The 20314-nt window shown below is 45.7% G+C and overlaps 1 protein-coding gene across 15 annotated transcripts in view; it reads left to right on the top strand.

Moving 5' to 3' along the window:
* Positions 1-20314, top strand: part of SULF1 (sulfatase 1) — a 182943-nt gene that overhangs the window by 150746 nt on the left and 11883 nt on the right. For 6 of the 15 annotated variants that reach the window (XM_021089257.1, XM_021089259.1, XM_021089262.1 and 3 more), the window contains 8 exons: positions 2354-2570; positions 5636-5888; positions 7522-7618; positions 8661-8755; positions 9325-9390; positions 10321-10493; positions 13791-13933; positions 14028-14151. In XM_021089257.1, coding sequence (XP_020944916.1) covers positions 2354-2570; positions 5636-5888; positions 7522-7618; positions 8661-8755; positions 9325-9390; positions 10321-10493; positions 13791-13933; positions 14028-14151 — 1168 coding nt within the window. Of the gene's footprint in view, positions 1-2353; positions 2571-5635; positions 5889-7521; positions 7619-8660; positions 8756-9324; positions 9391-10320; positions 10494-13790; positions 13934-14027; positions 14152-16684; positions 18071-20314 lie in introns of all 15 variants that reach the window. The other 9 variants (XM_021089264.1, XM_021089263.1, XM_021089265.1 and 6 more) reach the window with 3 other exon arrangements.

Genomic DNA, 20314 nt, shown 5'->3' with positions numbered 1-20314 from the left:
AGCTCATCTGAGTTCCTTAGACAAGGTATATCCCTTCTGCCCTTCTTGAGGACTCTAGCAAACCAAACTACTATCCATGAGGATGTGGGTTCGATACCCAGCCTCGCTCAGTGGGTTAAGGATCTGGTGTTGCTATGAGCTATGGTGTAGTTCGAAGATGCAGCTCAGATCCCCAGTTGCTGTAGCTGTGGTGTAGACTGGCAGCTGCAGCTCTGATTTGACCCCTATCTTGGGAACTTACATATGCCACTGGTTCATCCCTAAAAAGAAAAAAAAAAAAAAAATGGGTGTTCTTACCCCAGCTGCTCATTAGAATCAAGAAGGGAGCTTTGGAAAAATCCCATTGTCCAACCGCGTGTGAGGACCACTGAGCAGATGGAACTCCCATGTGCCTTCTCAAAAGTTGAATTTACTTTTGGTTGGTTGGTTGGTTTTTCATTAAATCATCTCTAATTTATCTAGTCCTTGGATTATTCTTATCTGCATTACCTTTTCATGGCTTTGTAAATAGGTAGTTAGTTATCTTGTCTCCTGAGCTCCTGCTTCTCTGGATAGAGATGTGAACATTCAAGACATTCTGGCCAAGCCACCAAAGAAGGCTGTGACCTGGTGTGTCTTGAAATAATTGAATTCAGTGGCACCAAGAGTGTGGAGGTGCTAAAGTGAAATCATACGATCAAGTTCTATATACCAGGGATTTGGGAACTTTATGGAAGAAGCACAAGGGCAGCTATGATCATTCAGCACCCACTGAAGGCATATAACTGTGTTAAGAGAAAACAAAGTGTGGAGTTCCCACTGTGGTGCAGCGGATTAAGAACCTGACTGTAGTGGCTCAGGTCACTGGAGAGGTGTGGGTTTAATCACCAGCCCGGAGAAGTGGGTTAAAGATCTGGCATTGCTGCACCTGCAGCATAGTTTGCAGCTATGGCTAGAATTCATTCCCTGGGCCAGGAATATCCATACCCCGTGGGTCTGGGCATAAAAAAAGATCAAAGGCGAAAAATGAAGTGTGACTCAGCATCATGATCCACTGTGAAGGGTGGTACCCACCTGAGTGTCATCTGTCAGCTGACCAAGCCAGCTGGGTTCCTTGGCCAAACTTCACCAGGACAATTTGAAATCAAGATGCTCCCCAACAGTATGCCTACAGCAAAGGGCTATACGAGATCATTTTGCATGGTGCCTGAAAGAACATCTTTTATCTAGTACTGTTTCATTTATTTTAATATATTTTGAAAATACATGTCTGGCACAATGAACACATAATTTTCCAAGTATTATTGCTTTGGCCAGAGTTTAGAAATGTGTCCCTTTAAAGAAAAGAAGGATCAGTAAATACTGTGCATGTGAAGGATGCTCATACATGGAAGGGGAAAGGAAAAGACAAAAAGTTTGAAATGCTACATTGTAGCCTGTTGTAACAACATGATCAACTTGAAACAAGGGTCATTGTTCCTCCTGTTGGCCAAATCAACATTTTAGGGAGGGAGAAAGGGGGAAATAAGAAGTAAAAGGAAAGTTAGAAAGTCAGCTATGGAGGATCGCATGAAATCACCCTCCTGGTGAAGGGCTCTTATTTCAACCAAGTTTGATACCCAAGAATCAGGGTAAAGAGCACTGAGACCCTATGCTGTATCATATGCATCCAGAACTAAGCCTGCAGTCTCTGTAGTCACCATGATGGAAAACTCAACCCAGAAAAGCCAGTGCCAGCTCCCCATCAGGCGGTGAACATTGCATCTTTAGGGAGCAGCTGGCTCTGCTGGGTGTGCGATGTTTGTAGAAGGATAAGAAAAAGCCCCAAGAAAGCCTGGCACGTCTGCCAATGTCTGGGGTGTATGAAAGCTGGCTCGCCCCATGACAGACTCAGATTAAACTCATCTCTGTCTTCCTCATGTGCCTGCCACTCTGCCCTGGCTTACATGAGAAATTCAAGGGCAGAGAACAAAGCAGCCGAATTTGTTTTTCCAGAGAAAGGGGTCTGCTGCAAACAGCCCTGACAGCTGTGCTCTGTGACTTGGTGAGTTAAGTAAGGGCTTTTCCATGTTTCATTCAAGACTCTGTTTAGTCTGGATGCTGACAATTTATATATCAATTTTTGGCTCTGGTATCATTGAGGTAGTGCTGATTTCCCGTAATTTCGTGGTCATCCGTGTTTGCCTGCAGTAACTAAGAGAACAGGGAGTTGACTTAACCCCAGGGTCACTTGAAAGCTGGCTTTTTATCATTCACTCTCCTTAAGGTGTTGCCAGGGTTCTAAAGACAAAAGCAGCAGTCTTTAATCAGAAACACCTGACCTGGGATGCATCCCCCCACACCGTCCCCCACACTCTCATGTTGGCTTTTGCAGAAGTGGCAGTGCGTCGAGGACACGTCTGGCAAGCTTCGAATTCACAAGTGCAAAGGGTCCAGTGACCTGCTGGCCGTGCGGCAGAGCGCGAGGCAGCTCTTTTCTCGTGGCTTCCACGACAAGGACAAAGAGTGCAGTTGTGGAGACAACGGTTATCGGGCCAGCAGAAGCCAGAGGAAGAGTCAGAGGCAGTTCCTGAGGAACCAGGGAACCCCGAGTAAGCCATACACTCCGACCCTCACCATGGCAGGTCAGGGCCTTCGGGGAGGGATGTTAGGGACATAAAAAACCCTTGATCCGTCTACAGTGTTAGATCGGATTCATGCAGAGGTTTAGAGGCACATGGATGTTCCATTTAAAATATGAAAGCTCAGGCCATTTGAATTTTTTCTTGTGAATATTAAGCCTAGAATGAAAATATATTCCGTAAAAGCACCAGACACAAAACATGCACACACTTAAAAAAGAAAGAAAAGAAAAAGCCAATGTTTCAGGGCTTGTGCATTTAACTAATGGGAAAAGCATACATACTTTTTAAAAAAGCCTATCTGTTTTAGGACAATATATTTTTCTAATTCCTCTTGTTGACTGGCAGGCTCAAACTAGTTGAATTCAGTATGAAAAGCACTGCCTTGCATTTTCCTTATGAAAACTCTTATCAGGCAGCTATCAGATTCTTATGATTACATGGATAGGAAAACTCCGCAGAGACTATAAAAGAATGAGTTTAGTGTCATCTAGTGGCCAAGTGTGAAAAGTGATTTATTTCTGTGATAATGCCTTTCTGTACTGGTTTGGAAAGCAAGATACATTAAATTAAATTCCAGGAGTTCTCGTCATGGTGCAGCGGAAACGAATCCGACTAGGAACCATGAGGTTGCGGGTTTGATTCCTGGCCTCACTCAGTGGGTTAAGGATCCAGTGTTGCCATGAGCTGTGGTGTAGGTCACAGATGCAGCTTGGATCTGACATTGCTGTGGCTGTGGTGGCGGCCAGTGGCTACAGCTCCGATTAGACCCCTAGCCTGGGAACCTCCATATGCTGAGGGTGTGGCCCTAGGAAAGACAAGAAAGAAAGAAAGGAAGGAAAGAAGGAAGGAAGGAAGGGAAAGAAAAGAAAGAAAAGGAATATATATAATTTAAAAGACAAACAAACAGAAATCAAATCATTTACTAGAACAATGTAAACCCTTGGAATAGGCTTTTTTGCCCTGGATTCTACAGATGAACCTTATAGGATCATGGGTCCTCCAGCATTTTATCCAAAATTTTACATACATTCTATAGATATAGGCACATGTTTCTGGATGTCCATAACTTTCAACAAATTCTTAAAGGAATCCATAACCCAGAAGGCTGAGAATCATTGACTTGGGAGATTTTCTTTCTTCCTGAAAGAAAATGCCAGGTTTAATAAGTCACACAGAGGTTTCAAATGGGAAAACAGCAAGAGACAGGCCCCCTGATCCCCTCCCTTCACAGAAGCGGATCCCCAGTAACCAGCCTGGAAGTGGGGGCAGCCTCTCCTCCCCCAGGACGTTCCATGTTGCCCCCAGGCACTGATCATAAAGCCCACTGATTTATACTGACTTTTCCGTGTTGAGCACCAGCTGAATTCTGGGGCTACTTTTTCAAGCTGCGTGGAGTCTGGTGTATTTTCCATAATGATGGAACTTAACAAACATTCTTAATGATCCAGTGCACAAAAGCATCTTCCCTCAGAGCAGAGTCCTGCAAGGAGTGAGACCATTCAGTGTGTTCCCTTTCTTCCTATTTTAGCAGAAGGCTGAACACCTAAGGCTTTTGAGTGCACCCCCGCAGAGCCTGATCGCATCTGATCAACGGGGGCCAGTGTTTGCCCACTAAAGCTCTTATACAGCCCACAGTGAGCCTGGGCAGTGCTCTTTGGTGACCAGAAAACATGCTGGCCTCCACCCCCTGCCCCCGGCATTACTCTCCATCTGTCAGGTATTTAGCCAGTTGGTATTGGAAGCATTTGCAAAATTTAACTTTTCTTAGAGCAAACTTCTATTATCTATGAGACTAGAAGGTATCTGGAGCATTTACCTTTTCCAAAAAGCAGCCAGTGTAGTGGGAAGATTTTATCACCTTTAGAACTTTGATAGATTGGGAGTTCCCGTTGTGGCTCAGCTGGTTACAAACCCAACTAGTAACCATGAGGATGAGGATTTGATCCCTGGCCTTGCGTGGTGGGTTAAGGATCTGGTGGGCTTTGCCATGAGCTTCGGTGTAGGTTGCCGCTTGGATCCCACGTTGCTGTGGCTGTGGCCAGCAGCTACAGCTCCGATTCCACCCCTAGCCTGGGAACTTCCATATGCCACATGTATGGCCCTAAAAAAGCAAACAATAAATAACTAAATAACTTTTTTGAAAAGAATCTGATAGTTCGTAGTCCTGGCTTACAGCCATTGGCTGCATCACCTTGCAAAAGATGCTTGACATTCAGAGCTTCAGTTATCTCATCATAATATAAAGTTAACACCACATTCATGAGCCTGTTTTGACGATATAATAAATCTTTTAATGTAAGGATTTATTGTAATCATACCTGTCTTTCATGATTATGCATTAGATCTAAGTACGAGGTGAATAATACATAGCCGAAGCTCAATAAATGAAGAGTCATTACTATTATTAATAATTTTGCCAAACTGCCTTGTAGTTCACATTGGAAACTTTGTAAAGGTTCACAGCCTACTGTAAATGGAAAGGGTCTTATACCTACCCCCTCATGGGAGAGACGAAGGGCCTGAGCCCCAGAGAAGCACTCCATCTGTCACACCGCTCTGCACTGGCAAAGCCAGGACCAGAGCCCACCTCTCCCAACATGAATTCCACTGGGCTGGCTGCCAGGGCCCCTCACCAGTGCAGCGTGCACCGCTTGCCCCTTTTCCAAATGCTCAGCCAGCCCGGCCGTCATTTCCTTCCCTCTTTTTTTTAAATTTATTTTTTGTTTTTTGCCTTTTCAGAGCTGCACCCAAGGCATATGGAAGTTTCCAGGCTAGGAGTTAACTCAGAGTTGCAACTGCCAGGCTACTCCACAGCCCCAGCAACACGGGATCCAGGCCACATCTGTGACCTACATCACAGCTCACAACAACAGCAGATCCTTAATCCGAAGAGCGAGGTCAGGGATCGAACCTGCATCCTCGTGGATATTAGTCACATTCATTACCACTGAGCCACAACAGGAACTCCTTATTTCATTCCCTCCTAAACCACATCTGGACATTCGAATTCACCTGTCTTCCCTTCCTTCCAGAGTACAAGCCCAGATTTGTCCATACCCGGCAGACACGTTCCTTGTCCGTCGAATTTGAAGGCGAGATCTATGACATAAACCTGGAAGAAGAAGAACTTCAGGTGTTGCAACCAAGAAGCATCACCAAGCGTCACAGTGAAGGCCGCCAGGGGCCGGGAGGGCACCAGGCTGCCAGCGGTGGCGACGGGGACACCATGCTGGCCGACAGTGGCAATGCCGTGGGCCTACCCACCACCGTCCGGGTGACGCACAAGTAGGAAGGCTTTGTGTTCATGGGGGTTGAGTTCAGAGCCATCCCTCCTATTGTCACCATCTTGCCCCTTTACAAAGTGACGTCATTCGGCAGAACGGTGTCTGAGGTCAAGCCGACGTGATGACCAGACGTTAAACAGGCAACAAGGAGTCCAAACAATCATAGATTCGGATGGTTGCTGTGGGTCAGTTGCACATGAATTCTGGTCATCTGGGCATATAGCCAAGGGGATGCTGGCACATCCTGACTTAGCAGGTGTGGAGTTCTGCCCAGAAGCAGTTACCTTTGTGGGCTCTAGAAAACACATGAAAACCATGACCAGGACTGGCAAGGCGCTCCATTCTGCAAAGTCACTGTGGCTCACGGTCAGGGCCTCAGAAAAGAAACAGCCCCAGGGAGGACTATGGATCCTAGAGAAGCTTCCAGAAAGATGGCATAGGTGGGGATGGATGTGAGATGTAGAAACACCTGACCTCCAGATCCTGGAGAGTCATAGATACAGGGAGGGAGGTGATTCCCCCACTGTGCTTCTCAGTTCCTTTCAAAACTTATGTGCTTTCTTGATAAAGAAATCTTTTTTGTTTTTTGCTTTTTAAAGGGCCACACCCACGGCATATGGAGGTTTCCAGGCTAGGGGTCAAATTGGAGCTGCAGCTGCCAACCTACACCACAGCCACAGCAAAGTGGGGTCCAAGCTGAGTCTGCAACCTACACCACAGCTCAAGGCCATGCCAGATCCTTAAAACCCACCAAGCGAGGCCAGGATCGAATCCGCATCCTCATGGATACTCGTCGGGTTTGTTACTGCTGAGCCACAACGGGAACTCCAAGACATTTTTCTTTCTGAATTTATGAGCAAGATCTTTGTTCTCTCTTTCATTTATTTCATCACTTTAGGGAGGCAGGGTGCCAGGAGGGGTTTTACCTTTGGAAGAGGTCTCTTGGTGGCTGCGGTGGTTACGGTTGCTAAAAGATGTAGACCTCAGTTTGTTTTTCTGTCAGTGTTGATTAGCTCCCATCCCACTGACTCCATCCCTGGGGCTGTTTCTTTGCTTTAAATTTATTGGGCTTCCTTGGGCAGGCTCTTTGTGACAAAATGAATCCCGTGAATAACCCCTTCTAACTCTGAGTTTCTCCACATCAGCCATTCCTACTACAACTATGAAAACCTCATTCTTCTTCCTACAGTATTTGGTGGGGCTTTCAGAAATGGAGTTGAAAGTTCCCATTGTGGCTCAACAAGTTAAGAACCCAACATAGTGTCCGTGAGGATGCGGATTCGATCCCTGGTCTCATTCAGTGGGTTAAGGATCCAGCACTGCTGCGGCCAGGGTATATAGGCCTGCAGCTGAAACTCCAATTGGTCCCCTAGCCTGGGAATGGGTCCCCTGCCATGGGTGCAGCCCTAAAAAAGAAAAAAAGAAAAGGAATTTGGTGTGCTATTTGTTCATGGGGACACGGATATTGAATGTTGCCTTGACCTTCCCTATGACCCCATCTGACACCATCCTCTGTTCTCACCCATAGCCTAGAAACATTCCCACGGACCTTATCTATGGCTCAGCTCCAAATTACTGCCTGCATCCAAATTAAGAATTTAGAGGATACTCAAGTTCCTAAATTTTTCTTTCAGGTGCTTTATTCTTCCAAATGATACAATCCATTGTGAGAGAGAGCTTTATCAATCAGCCAGAGCCTGGAAGGACCACAAGGCATACATTGATAAGGAGGTGAGCCATGGCCATGTGATAGGAAGGTATATTTCCTGATGCAAATGTGGCTCACCAGCCCCACTGGGATGCTGGGTTGGGCCATATCGTGTGTACACTCATCTTCTGTATAATCTTTTGAAAACCAGAAGAACAAGGTACTTCTCTTGCCTCTTTCTCCAGTCATAGACTTTCTCCTGACTGCATGCAAAAGAGGGGGTGAGAAAAGTAGAAGATCTCTAGGAGCAACATAATGCTGTTTATTTTACTTTACTTTTACTTTAGTTTACTTTACTTTTACTTTACTTTTACTTTACTTTACTTTACTCTACTCTACTGTACTGTACTTTACTCTACTCTACTCTACTCCACTCTACTGTACTCTACTCTACTGTACTGTACTCTACTGTACTGTACTGTACTCTACTCTACTCTACTTTACTCTGCTGTACTTCACTTCACTCTACTCTACTATACTCTACTCTACTCTACTCTACTTCACTTTACTCTACTGTACTTCACTTTACTCTACTCTACTCTACTCTACTCTACTATACTCTACTCTACTCTACTGTACTCTACTCTACTCTACTCTACTTTACTTTACTTTACTTTACTTTACTTTACTTTACTTTTTAGGGCTGCACTTGCTGCATATGGAAGTTCCAGGCTAGGAATCGAAACAGAGCTGCAGCTGCCGACCTACACCACAGCCACAGCAACTCAGGATCCAAGCCTTGTCTGGGACCTACACGACAGCTCACAGCAACACCAGATCCCTTAACCCACTGAGCAAGGCCAAGGGTCGAACCCGCATCCTCATTAATACCAGTCGGTTTGTCACTGCTGAGCCACAACAGCAACTCCCAAAACAGCTGTTTGGTATGACACGTGGGTTGGAATATAGAGGTAGACATAGTCTTTGCCCGGCTTGTTTGCAAATGAATGGTCATCTCAGAAAAAGAGCTGTCACTATGGAACACTGGAGATAGGGTGAAAAGAAAGGTACTTTGTACAGAAATTTTGATCTTAAGATGTAATTGTTCACATGTGTGTTTTCCAGATTGAAGCTTTGCAAGATAAAATTAAGAATTTAAGAGAGGTGAGAGGACATCTGAAGAGAAGGAAACCTGAGGAGTGTGGCTGCAGTAAACAGAGGTGAGCTTGGGTCCAGCCTGCAGTCTCTTTCCAAATTCATCTTTGCACAAGCTACCCTGTTAGGCGCTAGGCTCGCTTCTCTCTTTTACCGAGAGAAAGCTTAATAAATCGAATCCACTATCCCATATGGTAATGACCTTAACCATTTAGGTGAAATGAAATATGTCACAAACCTAAACAGAAGGTTAAAAAAAAAAAAAAAATCTGGAGTTCCCATCGTGGCACCGCAGAAACGAATCCGACTAGGAACCATGAGGTTGCAGGTTCGATCCCTGGCCTCGCTCAGTGGGTTGGGGATCTGGCGTTGCTGTGAGCTGTGATATAAGTCACAGACACAGCTCAGATCCCGAGTTGCAGTGGCTGTGGTGTAGGCCCACAGCCCATAGCCTGGGAACCTCCATGTGCTGTGGGTGCAGCCCTAAAAAAACAAACAAACAAAAAAATCCCACTAAGATAGTTGCACACAACAATGTAACTGCCCACCTTCTATTTTGCTTCCATTCTGTAAATTCACTATTTGATCAAATGCATGATTATGAAGACTCACTTTTGAACCGTCTTGCCCACAGCTATTACAACAAAGAGAAAGGTGTAAAAAAGCAAGAGAAATTAAAGAGCCATCTTCACCCATTCAAGTAAGTTAACTGTTTGCCCCACTTGCCGGGAGGGAAGGGTACCATTTGCTGGGTGCTTCTGAAAGGCTACCAGGATTCCTGTGTTTCAAGTGCTTTCGCTTGGGGAAAGGAGATGACGCTGGAAGGGCATTAGCTCAAGTTGAAAACAAGCCCATATCGTGCCAAGGAACCATGGGGATGCATCTGGAATCCTATAGGGGGGCGCCATGCAAAGTTCTGCTCTCAATTCGTGTGTGCTCACTGCAGATATACGGGCTGGTAACTGGATTTTACTCCACGCACTGCTTTCTGTGGACAGTGGTTAGGAGATGTGGACTCACTGAACGAGGGCCGTGTGTTCTGGAGAGCAGCCTGAAATCATGTTGAATTCTGAAAGCTGAAAGAAATAGACATCTTTTTAAAATAATAGTCAAACTGACAGGTGAAGGGGATGTAATAGTTGAAACTCCACCAAGTTTTGAGCCCTTCGTTGAAAAAATGAAGATAATTAAAAATATATTTTTAAAATTCTTTCCAAGCCTATATTTGGTAGGATTTGTCAAGAGAATTTTAGCCACCTGGTTCAAGTCATCTAATCCAACCAGTCATTGACTCTATTGGCTGATAGATAATGAGCTGCCAGGAAGTTAAGCCATTGGCCCAAAGGGCATGGCAAGCAGAATCTACTGATTGACTTGAACATTTATTTGCACCAATGTTTGCATGTCAATAAGGAAATGAATGTTCATCCTGTGAAGACTCAGTAAAAGTCTGAGACCAGTGGCCCTTAATGAGTTTATCGTCAATGTCAGTGAGTGCATTTTGAGGCCATCTAGAAAATTAAGGCCATCTGTCATCTCGTGCCTAAACATGTGAGATCCAGAGCAATGAGTCTCTTTTTAACTGAGACCGTGCTTTCTGATCATTAAAAAGTCCTTTCTCTTGGAATAGAGAAGCTGCTCAGGAAGTAGACAGCAAACTGCAGCTTTTCAAGGAGACCCGCAGAAGGAAGAAAGAGAGGAAGGAGAAGAAACGGCAGCGGAAGGGGGAGGAGTGCAGCCTGCCCGGCCTCACCTGCTTCACCCACGACAACAACCACTGGCAGACGGCGCCGTTCTGGAACCGTGAGTTGCTTCTTCTAAATGCCACTTCCTGCCACCCTGAGGAGAGCCAGCAGCCCACGCACAGTTACTTGGCCTAGGATTTCAGCACCGTAAAACCAGAAATCTAGAACGATTCCAGAGGAAAGCTTCAGAGCATTTTCTATACTGATGACTAGAATTATTTTGCCCCAAATTACTTTTTTCTTTAGAAATTTTTATTTTGGTCCTTTTTTTGTCACACCCATGGCATGCAGAAGTTCCTGGGCGAAGGCTCAAACCTGTGCCACAGCAGCAACGATGCTGGATCCTTAATCAGCTGCACCACCAGGGAACAGCTGGGAAATGCCAAGGTCTAGAGTTCCCGTCCTGGCTCAGCAGTTAACGCACCTGACTGGCATCCATGAGGACACAGATACGATCCCTGGCCTCACTCAGTGGGTTAAGGATCCGGTGTTGCCATGAGCTGTGGTGTAGGTTGAAGACTCGGCTCGGATCCCAGGTTGCTGTGGCTGTGGCGTAGGCCAGTGGCTACAGCTCCGATTGGACCCCTAGCCTGGAAACTTCCATATGCCGTGGATGTGGTCCCAAAATAAGAGAAAGACAAAAAAAAAAAGAAAAAGAAAAAAAGAAAATGCCAAGGTCTCCCTGGGTTTGTCTCCTGATAACATTTCACCCAGTACCCAGCCCCTGACAGACTTCCCAGCCAGCAAGACGGCTCTATCACTAAATAACTAAAGAAATGGATGAATAATTTTGCCCCAAATATATTTCCTTTCTGCTTTACTTCAAGTGCACATTCTGTGCATAGAGTAAAAGGAAGTAAAAGCTCCTTAAATGCAGGGACTGTATCCTGTTTCTCCTCAGTCCCCTTTAGTACCTAACACTGCTTACAGAATAAAAAGGACTTCACAAAATACTGGGTTTCACAAAGAGTTGAAGATAGGGAACAATAACACTTGTGCACTTTTAAAATGAATGCATATCTTTGCTTTGGTGGTCTGTGCACAATATTCACTGAGACCACATAGAAATAACACCCTAACTTTTTGCGGCATGTCATCTGGCTGAAGCCTTGCCAAACCATGGAGTAGCTAAAGCACAGTCTTCCAGTTGAAAGGATCACAGGAGGAGTTCCCGGTGGCCTAGCAATTAAGGATCCAGCATTGTTGTTGCAGCAGCATGGGTGACTGCCACGGTGTGGGTTCAATCCCTGGCCCAGGAATTTCCACATGCTGCTGGCATGGCCAAAAAAAAAAAAAAAAAAAAAGGAGAAAGAAAGAAAAAAGAAAGGATCCCAGGAGACACCTAGTCAGTGTTTCTCAAAATGAGGTTTGGAGACTCCCAGGATGCCACAGACCCTCCTTGGGGAGACTTAGGTCCTATCTGTGATAATTTGTGTTCTGTCTTCCCATTTTGATATATCTTGATTTCAGTATCCATGTTTGCATTTATGTTTACACATTCGAGGCCAAGTGAGCTCTTGAAGGCCTAGCTTTTAGCCTTGAAGATGGGGATGTGGAGGCCACAGAGCTTACTGGGGGTCTCTTCTCCATCAGGCTCTGAGCCGAGCACGGGAGACACACCAGAGAGACACCCCTCATCCTCTGCCCTCGGGACACTTACCTCCCAAAGGAGAGTAAAGAAAGAAAGTAAATGAAATACATACAATAATTATGAGTCGTAATAATGCTGTGAAGGAAACGGTGATCAAAGTGCCCTTTTAGGGAGTTCCCGTCGTGGCGCAGTGGTTAATGAATCCGACTGGGAACCATGAGGTTGTGGGTTGATTCCTGGCCTCGCTCAGTGGGTTAAGGATCCATAGTTGCCGTGAGCTGTGGTGTAGGTCGCAGATGCAGCTTGGATCTGGCATTGCTGTGGCTGTGGGGTAGGCCAGACGGCTACAGCTCCGATTAGACCCCTAGCCTGGGAACCTCCATATGCCACAGCAGCGGCCCTAGAAAAGGCAAAAAGACTAAAAAAAAAAAAAAAAAAAAGGTGCCCTTTTAGAGAGGGTGGGGTGATGGAATTTCTGAAGAGGTGAAATTGAACCTGAAACCTAGGGGTGAACGGGAGGGATCATGAGAATGGTGGGGCCCAGAGAGGGGGCAGCACCCCAGGCAGAAGCAATAGTGGGACATTAATCTGACAAATTCAACAGCACTTTCTCAGACTTTCTACAAGTTAACCAGTGACCCTCTGCATGATGCAAAGGATGTTTGTGATTAGAGTCCATCTCTTGTTCAGGTGCTCTAGAGAGTCTCCAATGATCACAGATTTCTTTTTTTTTTATGGCCACACCCTCAGCATATGGAAGTTCCCGGGCCAGAGACTGAATGCAAGCTGCAGCTACAACCTACGCTGCAGCTGCATCGATGCCAGATTCTTTGACTTCGCTGGGCCAGGGCTCGAACCTGAGCCTCCACGGCAACCCAAGCCACTGAAGTCAGATTCTTAACCCACTTTGCCACAGCAGGAACTCCAGTCACACATCTCCACCTCCTTAAATTCACCGAGCTGGCCTCAAGCCATCTCCAAACATGTCCACCCTGCAGAATCCCTCTTTCCAGACATCATTTGTGACACATGACCTTCTGACACACAGAACAAGCTAAGGCATCAGGTCCACCTCTTTATTAAGGAACTGTTTTTTCCGTGTTTAAAAAAAATAAAATACCCATAAATAGAAGTTCTGATGCCTTCCTTGCCGTTCTCCAGTCAGTCACTCTGCTTTGGAGACCAGGGCCTAACAGAGCGAAGGAGCATTGGGGCCTGAAATTCAACTTCACCTTTTAGCCTATAACCACCAGCATAGATCACCCCTGCTTTTTCCATCTTCACTTCATCTCACAGCAACCATGTATAAAGAGGGAGGAAAATACAGGTATTTTAATGTCTCCTCACAGTATTTGTTCTGTTTTTTTGTTTCGTTTTTGTCTTTTTGCCATTTCTTGGGCTGCTCCTGCGGCATATGGAGGTTCCCAGGCTAGGGGTCCAATCAGAGTTGTAGCCGCCGGCCTACACCACAGCCACAGCAACTCGGGATCCGAGCCACGTCTGGAACCTACACCACAGCTCACGGAAACGCCGGATCCTTAACCCACCGAGCGAGGCCAGGGATTGAACCCAAAACCTCATGGTTCCTAGTCGGATTCATTAACCACTCAGCCATGGCGGTAACTCCTCCTCACAAGTATTTGTAAGAAAGAAAATGTGACCTTTAGGGTGACGTTTAAGGGGTCGAGATGTGGAAATGTGGGAACAGCTCGGCTGCTAGGTTTTTTTCATTCTTTTCATCTTGTTCCTCCTTCTTACCAACAGTGGGCTCTTTCTGTGCGTGCACCAGTTCTAACAATAACACCTACTGGTGTCTGCGGACAGTTAATGAGACGCATAATTTTCTTTTCTGCGAGTTTGCCACTGGCTTTCTGGAGTATTTTGATATGAATACAGATCCTTATCAGGTAAGTCAATAGGTTTTCACTTTCTGAAGGTTATTGAGAAGGGAATAACGGGAACATGAGCTTAATGACATTGTCCTGGCCTCTTCGTCCGCAGCTCACCAACACTGTGCACACGGTAGAAAGGGGCGTTTTGAATCAGCTACACGTGCAACTGATGGAGCTCAGGAGCTGTCAAGGGTATAAGCAATGCAACCCCAGACCTAAGGGCCTTGAACTTGGTAAGGAAAAACGAAATTTTGTCCTCTATTACCTGGAAACTTGGTTGTCAAGTTTTCTGTCTCTGAAACATGTAATTGGGGATAGAAGGCATAGAAACATATAGTTTGGGATCCTTCCATGGGAAACTATCTAGGCAATTCCAAACATATTTTGTTCTCTAAATTTAAGAATTTCTCTTTTTTTTTTTTTTTTTTTTTTTTTTGGTCCCATGCCCTGGGCATGAGGAAGTTCCCAGACCAGGGACTGAACCCTCATCACAGCTGTAACCAGAGCCACAGCCAACACCGGATCCTTAACCTGCTGAGCCACCTGGGGATTCCTAGTCTTTAAATTTGGCTCTAGGTACACTAATGAACAATGTAACAATGCCCCGGAAGATATGTTGAGCATTTCATTGCAATCTCTTGCACAGGTCTGTTCTCTTAGTAAACCTCAGTTCCTGATGGAAGCATCCATTGGAAGATGGAATGAAAGCATTGGGGGTTTATTTGTGATTGCTGTCAACAGTCATTAGATATATTCTAGGTAAACCAGGATATCCCATTTTTTAAAGCGATTTCGGATAGAAACACAGCAGTGCCCTATTTTTGCTGAGCAGAGTTTGGCACTTCCTCAGTTGGATCCCTGCCCATGACACATGGCATTAGATGTCTTTTGCCGTATTTCTTGTCTGAAACTAGAGATGTTTGAGCATGTCATTGTCCTGAAAGTATAAGAAGGGCTGGATGGAATCAGCTGATGCCCCTCCCTGGTCTGCTGTGTTCAAGTCATGTAGCTCTCCTTTGGCTCATGGAAATGCAGTTCTTTTTCTTTTCTTTTTTTTCTCTTTTCTTTTTACTATTGCATCTGCGGCACATGGATTCATCCCCCAGGCTAGGGGTTGAATAGGAGCTATAGCTGCTGACCTATGCCACAGTCACAGCAATGCCAGATCCAAGCCACCTCTGCAGCCTACGCTGCAGCTCACGGCTACACTGGATCCTTAACTCACTGAGCGAGGCCAGGGATTGAGCCTGCATCTTCATGGATATTATGTCGGGTTCTTAACCTGCTAAGCCACAATGGCAACTCTTGGACATTCACTTCTTTTCAGTGTCTGTCCCAGCTCTTTTCTGATTAATGAGAATACTTATTTTCTCATAATTCCTGTAGAAATGTAACACAAGCTGTCCAGAGAAGGAAGGAGAAAGAGCTGAAGCTGGCCAAGGGCATTGGCGCCAGCCCAGCATCCCAACTCCTAAAGGGTGAAGAGCTGGACCCACAGGACATGGGGAGCAATTTGCAAGAACCCTCTGTTAGGCAGCTGCGTTTTCTCTGTGCCCTTGACAGCTCGTGTCTCTGTGGGTCCCCTGCAGAGCCAGTGTCACCAGCATCACCAGTAGGCAGCTCCCTGAGCCATGTGACTTGATAGGGAGGGCAGGGTTGGGGGAGGGGGTCATCCCAAAATGATCAGTGCCATCACCTGCCATTTCTACCATTTTATTTTATTTTATTTATTTTAGAGCTATACCCGCAGCATATGGAAATTCTCAGGCTAGGGGTTGAATTAGAGCTGCAGCTACCAGCCACAGCCACAGCCACAGCAACGCCAGATCTGAGCCGCGTCTGCAACCTACACCACAGCACGGCAACGCCGGATCCTTAACCCACTGAGCGAGGCCAGGGATTGAATCTGCGTCCTCATCAATACTAGTCAGATTCGTTTCTGCCACAACGGGAACTCCTATTTCTACCACTTTAGAGTCCTGAAAGCTGTCGAGCTACATGTCCCGTAAGAAATTCCACATCCTGTGGGAGGTCCCATCACAGCTGTCAGTCACACCCTCAGTGAACACCTTAGTGGAATGGGTCACCAGTCCAAATCTTTTGGTCACTGACCCCACGCAGCTTAAATCTTTGGAGATATCCTGCTGTTATGTGTTGACCTTTTCCTCAAATCCCACCAAAAATAAAAGCCCACGAAGGCCTAGAAAACAACTACGAGAGGCACTGGAAATTACATTACACCAGATATTTCTCCCCCACGAACATAGCACCTTTATTGCTAATGACATAACCCCTCTGCTTAGGGAAATCTGATGAGTCGTCTCTAAGAGATGAAGGACATGCCAGGTCATTCAGGTGAATAATGGCCTGTCACTGCTGTTAACCCTTCAAGTCGTCCTGTCCCCCTTCTCAGTGATTCCTAAGGGAGTTGATTACTGGCCCTTTTCTCCAAGGGTTTTGTCTAAAATAATCAAAGTTCATTACTGACACTCACACGGACGTTTGGAAGTACTTGTCTTATTACTTTTCATCCTTAACCCTTTTTCATGTGAACTCGGATATATTTTATCTTAAACCTTTTTATGTATAGCTTTCAACCCTCATTTTGAACCGAGCAGGAAAGCTCTGTTGGATTCCGGCGCTGTCTGTACTTAACACGATATGTTTCTTTCTAGGATTTAGATGTTGTGCGTGGAACACGACATAGTGGATGGTGGTGTGAGTTCTAAAGCTAACCTAAATTACTCTTATATTTTCCTATATCAGGAAATAAAGATGGAGGAAGCTATGACCTACACAGGTATTCACGCTTTTTTATTCTCCCTGGCAGCTTCTTCCCCAATAATTGCATGATCCAGTCATTTTTAACTCATTTCTGTTTCTTACCTCGGCACACCGCTGGGCTTGGGGTGCTTGCATGTTCTAACAGCATTCTCCACCGTCTTGTGTCTTCGGGGACAGATCTGTCATCTTGCGTTTATATATCAGCCCACTGTCACGACAAGACGTGTCTGAGTGCCCTTCCTCACTCCCATCACTCCCACGCTCGTCTGCTTGTTGAATGGTGCTTTTGAGCATGGAATGGTGTGTGGGGGGGGAAACAGAATGACCTTGGGAAGCCCTGGGCAGAAGCAGGAAGAATTCTTTCGCTGGTGGTACTTAAATGTCAATTTGGTGGCGAGGCTTCATGGACACTGGTTAGAGATGTTTATGACATGTGACATCAAAATCACACAAGGAGTGATGGGACTTTTAAGAGCGTTCTAGAGCTGAAGTTGGAGGCAAGAGGAGCTTCCTAGTTGACAGTCCTGAGTTGACTCTGATGGTGACAGCAGCGGTGACAGGGTTCAGAAGGCTCTGCAGGTGGTGGTGAGTGAAGAGGAGGTGTGGGCATCGGGGTCAGGGCATCTGGAGTCAAGACTCACAGAAAGGTCTCGATGTCACACAGAGACATGTGCCTGACACTCGACATCCTGATGTACAGCCCTCAGCCCAGTCCTCCCATCCCCCTCCAGCCCCCCCTCCATCCCTCTTACTTCCCTGTGCTGGGGAGGAAGAGAGTGAGGGGACCAGAATGCCCACTGGCCAGGTCAGCTCTTTGCCAAGAATCTACCCTGAGCTTAGATCTCAGGCAGGTCTGTCAAAAACATGCCACGCAGAGCAGGAGGGGGCTTCACTGTGGGGAACCTGAGGCATGGATGTGCCATTGCCTTTGTTCATGAATCCTCTTGGGAGAAAGACTTCCATCAAAGGGACATGGACTTAATCGGGGTCACCCATACTGATACTGTCTTGGAGTCGCAGAAGGAAGAATACTGCCATTCCAGGGCACCCTGGTCCCCCCCACCCCCAGCCTGTGTGCTGTGATCTCAGATTCTCCTTCTAAAGGGCAGCTTATTGGTTCCGAGAGAAGTTGAAGGCGCCTAGGAAGGATGGCGGGGAGGACGCAAGCAAACATGACAGAGAAGCCTGGGCTTTGCAGGGTCCTGATAACCATTTCTCTATCTCTTCTTTTTCTCTTCCCTCTTGTCTTCCCTCTTTCCTTTCCTTGCTCTGCCTCCACACCTACCCGCTGTGTCCCCTCAGCCCACGTAAGACAAAGCAGAAGAGCCCCTTCTTAAGCTGGTCTCACCCAGGATATGGGCTGACGAGGTAATGTCTCACACGCCAGGACCGACCTGCCTGCCTCCTTGGGGTCCCATGAAGACATATCTGAAGTGTGTCGTTGAAGCAGACCTGACTGTAGATACTGACCTTACAGCTATTTTATGATGCACTCAATTCTTCAGCTAAGGGATTTGCCGTCTGGCCCTCTTTTATTCCTGTCATGAAAGAGATAAAGGGGTATTAACAGGTTATTTAAGACACAAGTCTGGGAGTTCCAGTCATGGCTCAGTGGTTAACGAACCCGACTAGCATCCATGAGGACGTGGGTTCGATCCCTGGCCTCACTCAGTCGGTTAAAGATCCTGCATTGCCGTGAGCTGTGGTGTAGGTCGCAGACATGACTTGGATCCTGCGTTGCTGTGGCTGTGGTGTAGGCCAGTGGCTACAGCTCCGATTCAACTCCTAGCCTGAGAACCTCTATGTGCCACAGGTACGGCCCTAGAAAGACAAAAAGACAAAAAAAAAAAAAAAAAAAAAAAAAAAGGCACAAGTCTGGAGAGATAGGAGAGTTCTTCATCACTCTATCCCTGGACCACTGTGAGATAAACAATGTTTAGCTGCACTGAAGTCATGATTAAAGGGCAGGCATCTGGGAGTCCCCCTTCCCTCATCCCTGTCACCACTCAGCAGGGCCAAATCCATCCTTTCTGGGGTGGTTTTGGCAAACCCTGGGGAACTTGAGTTGTTGATGGCATCTCTTCTCTGGTAATGTGGTCAGTGAAAGTGTGTGTGCATGGTGACTGAGTGTTACCTGTTTCTTTCTTTTCTTCTTCTAAATTCCTTACCAAAGACAAGCCTAAGGCTCCTCTTTAACTCAAAATGCCTGGCATCTCAGACTCCACCATATCCATGAGGCAAACTACCTTTCCGCTGAAATCCCTTTTGCAGGCAGGAGATGATGACAGCGGAGGAAATACTAAAAATCACAAAAATTAGATCAGTTTTTGATATACGGGTTTGCTAACCAATGGATTAGCCAGTAGTTCTTTAAAATAGTTGTCCTTAAAAAATTACTTTCTAAACTATATTTTCTGAAAACTCCAAAAATTCTGGACAAATGCTAAACTGCACAGGATGCTGTGTATACCAGACTAACCGGGACCATCCCAGGCAAAGAAATTTGTCACCCAAGTTCTATGCTACTTCTGAGGCTATGTCTTTATCCTGAAAGTGATCAAAAGCTACTCAAGATTGTTAAACTGGGAGAAATAATATGAGAGGATTGGGGTTGATCAGATTAGGTAACAAAGAGTGATGAGAACAGGTTTTGGTTTCGGTTTGGGGTTTTTTTGTGTGTTCTTTCTTTTTTTTTTTTTTTTTTTTACTATGGTTGATTTACAGTGTTCTGTCAATTTCTGCTGTACAGCAAAGTGACCCAGTTATACATAAATATGCATTCTTTTTCTCATATTATCGTCTATCATGTTCTAGCACAAGTGATTGGACATAGTGCCCTGGGCTATAGAGCAGGACATGAGAACAGCTTGGTGAGTCAGATTGGGCTCAAGCTCCAGTTCCGTCTCTTCCCAATTTGGGGACTATTTGCTTACAGTTGCGTAACTTCCTATGTTCCAGTATTTTCCTAAGTGATACATAGTTTAACTCATTTGCCCCTCACAACATTGTGAGGTCGTACTGTTACTGTCCCCATTTTCCAAATGGGTAGATTGAGTCACAGAGAGACTAACATTCCCAAGACGCTACAGCTGATACATGGTGGAAGAGATAGCCCAACTTAGGGACCTGGTTCTATCATGTGCTTTTATTCTCTACGTTATGCTAATGCTCTTGGACAATTGAGTTAAATTTTTAATCCCTAAAAGATGGTAATAAACACATACCTGAGAATACATAAGGGAGTTCCCATTGTGGCTCAGTGGGTTAAGAACCTGACATAGTGTCTGTGAGGTTGCAGGTTTGATCCCTGGCCGTATTCAGTGGGTTAAGGATCTGGCGTTGCCAGGAGCTACAGAAGCAGCTCATATCTGGCATTGCTGTGGCTGTGGCATAGGCTGGCAGCTGCAGCTCCAACTTGACACCTAACCTGGGAACTTCCATATGCCACAGGTGCAGCCCTAAAAAGGAAAAAAAAAATTATTTTATTTTTTTAAAGAAATCCATTTTTTAAAAAAGAATGCACAAGGATTACATGGGATAATACCTGAAAAGTATTTAGCACAAGTAAGCCCAGAATTTATGTTGTTCTATGATTAATGTTTGATGTATTTG

The sequence above is a fragment of the Sus scrofa genome, chromosome 4 (genome assembly GCF_000003025.6).
Source record: "Sus scrofa isolate TJ Tabasco breed Duroc chromosome 4, Sscrofa11.1, whole genome shotgun sequence".
Lineage (NCBI taxonomy): Eukaryota > Metazoa > Chordata > Mammalia > Artiodactyla > Suidae > Sus > Sus scrofa.
Note: the sequence above shows the minus strand (reverse complement) of the source record. Positions and strands in the feature narration are given on the sequence as shown.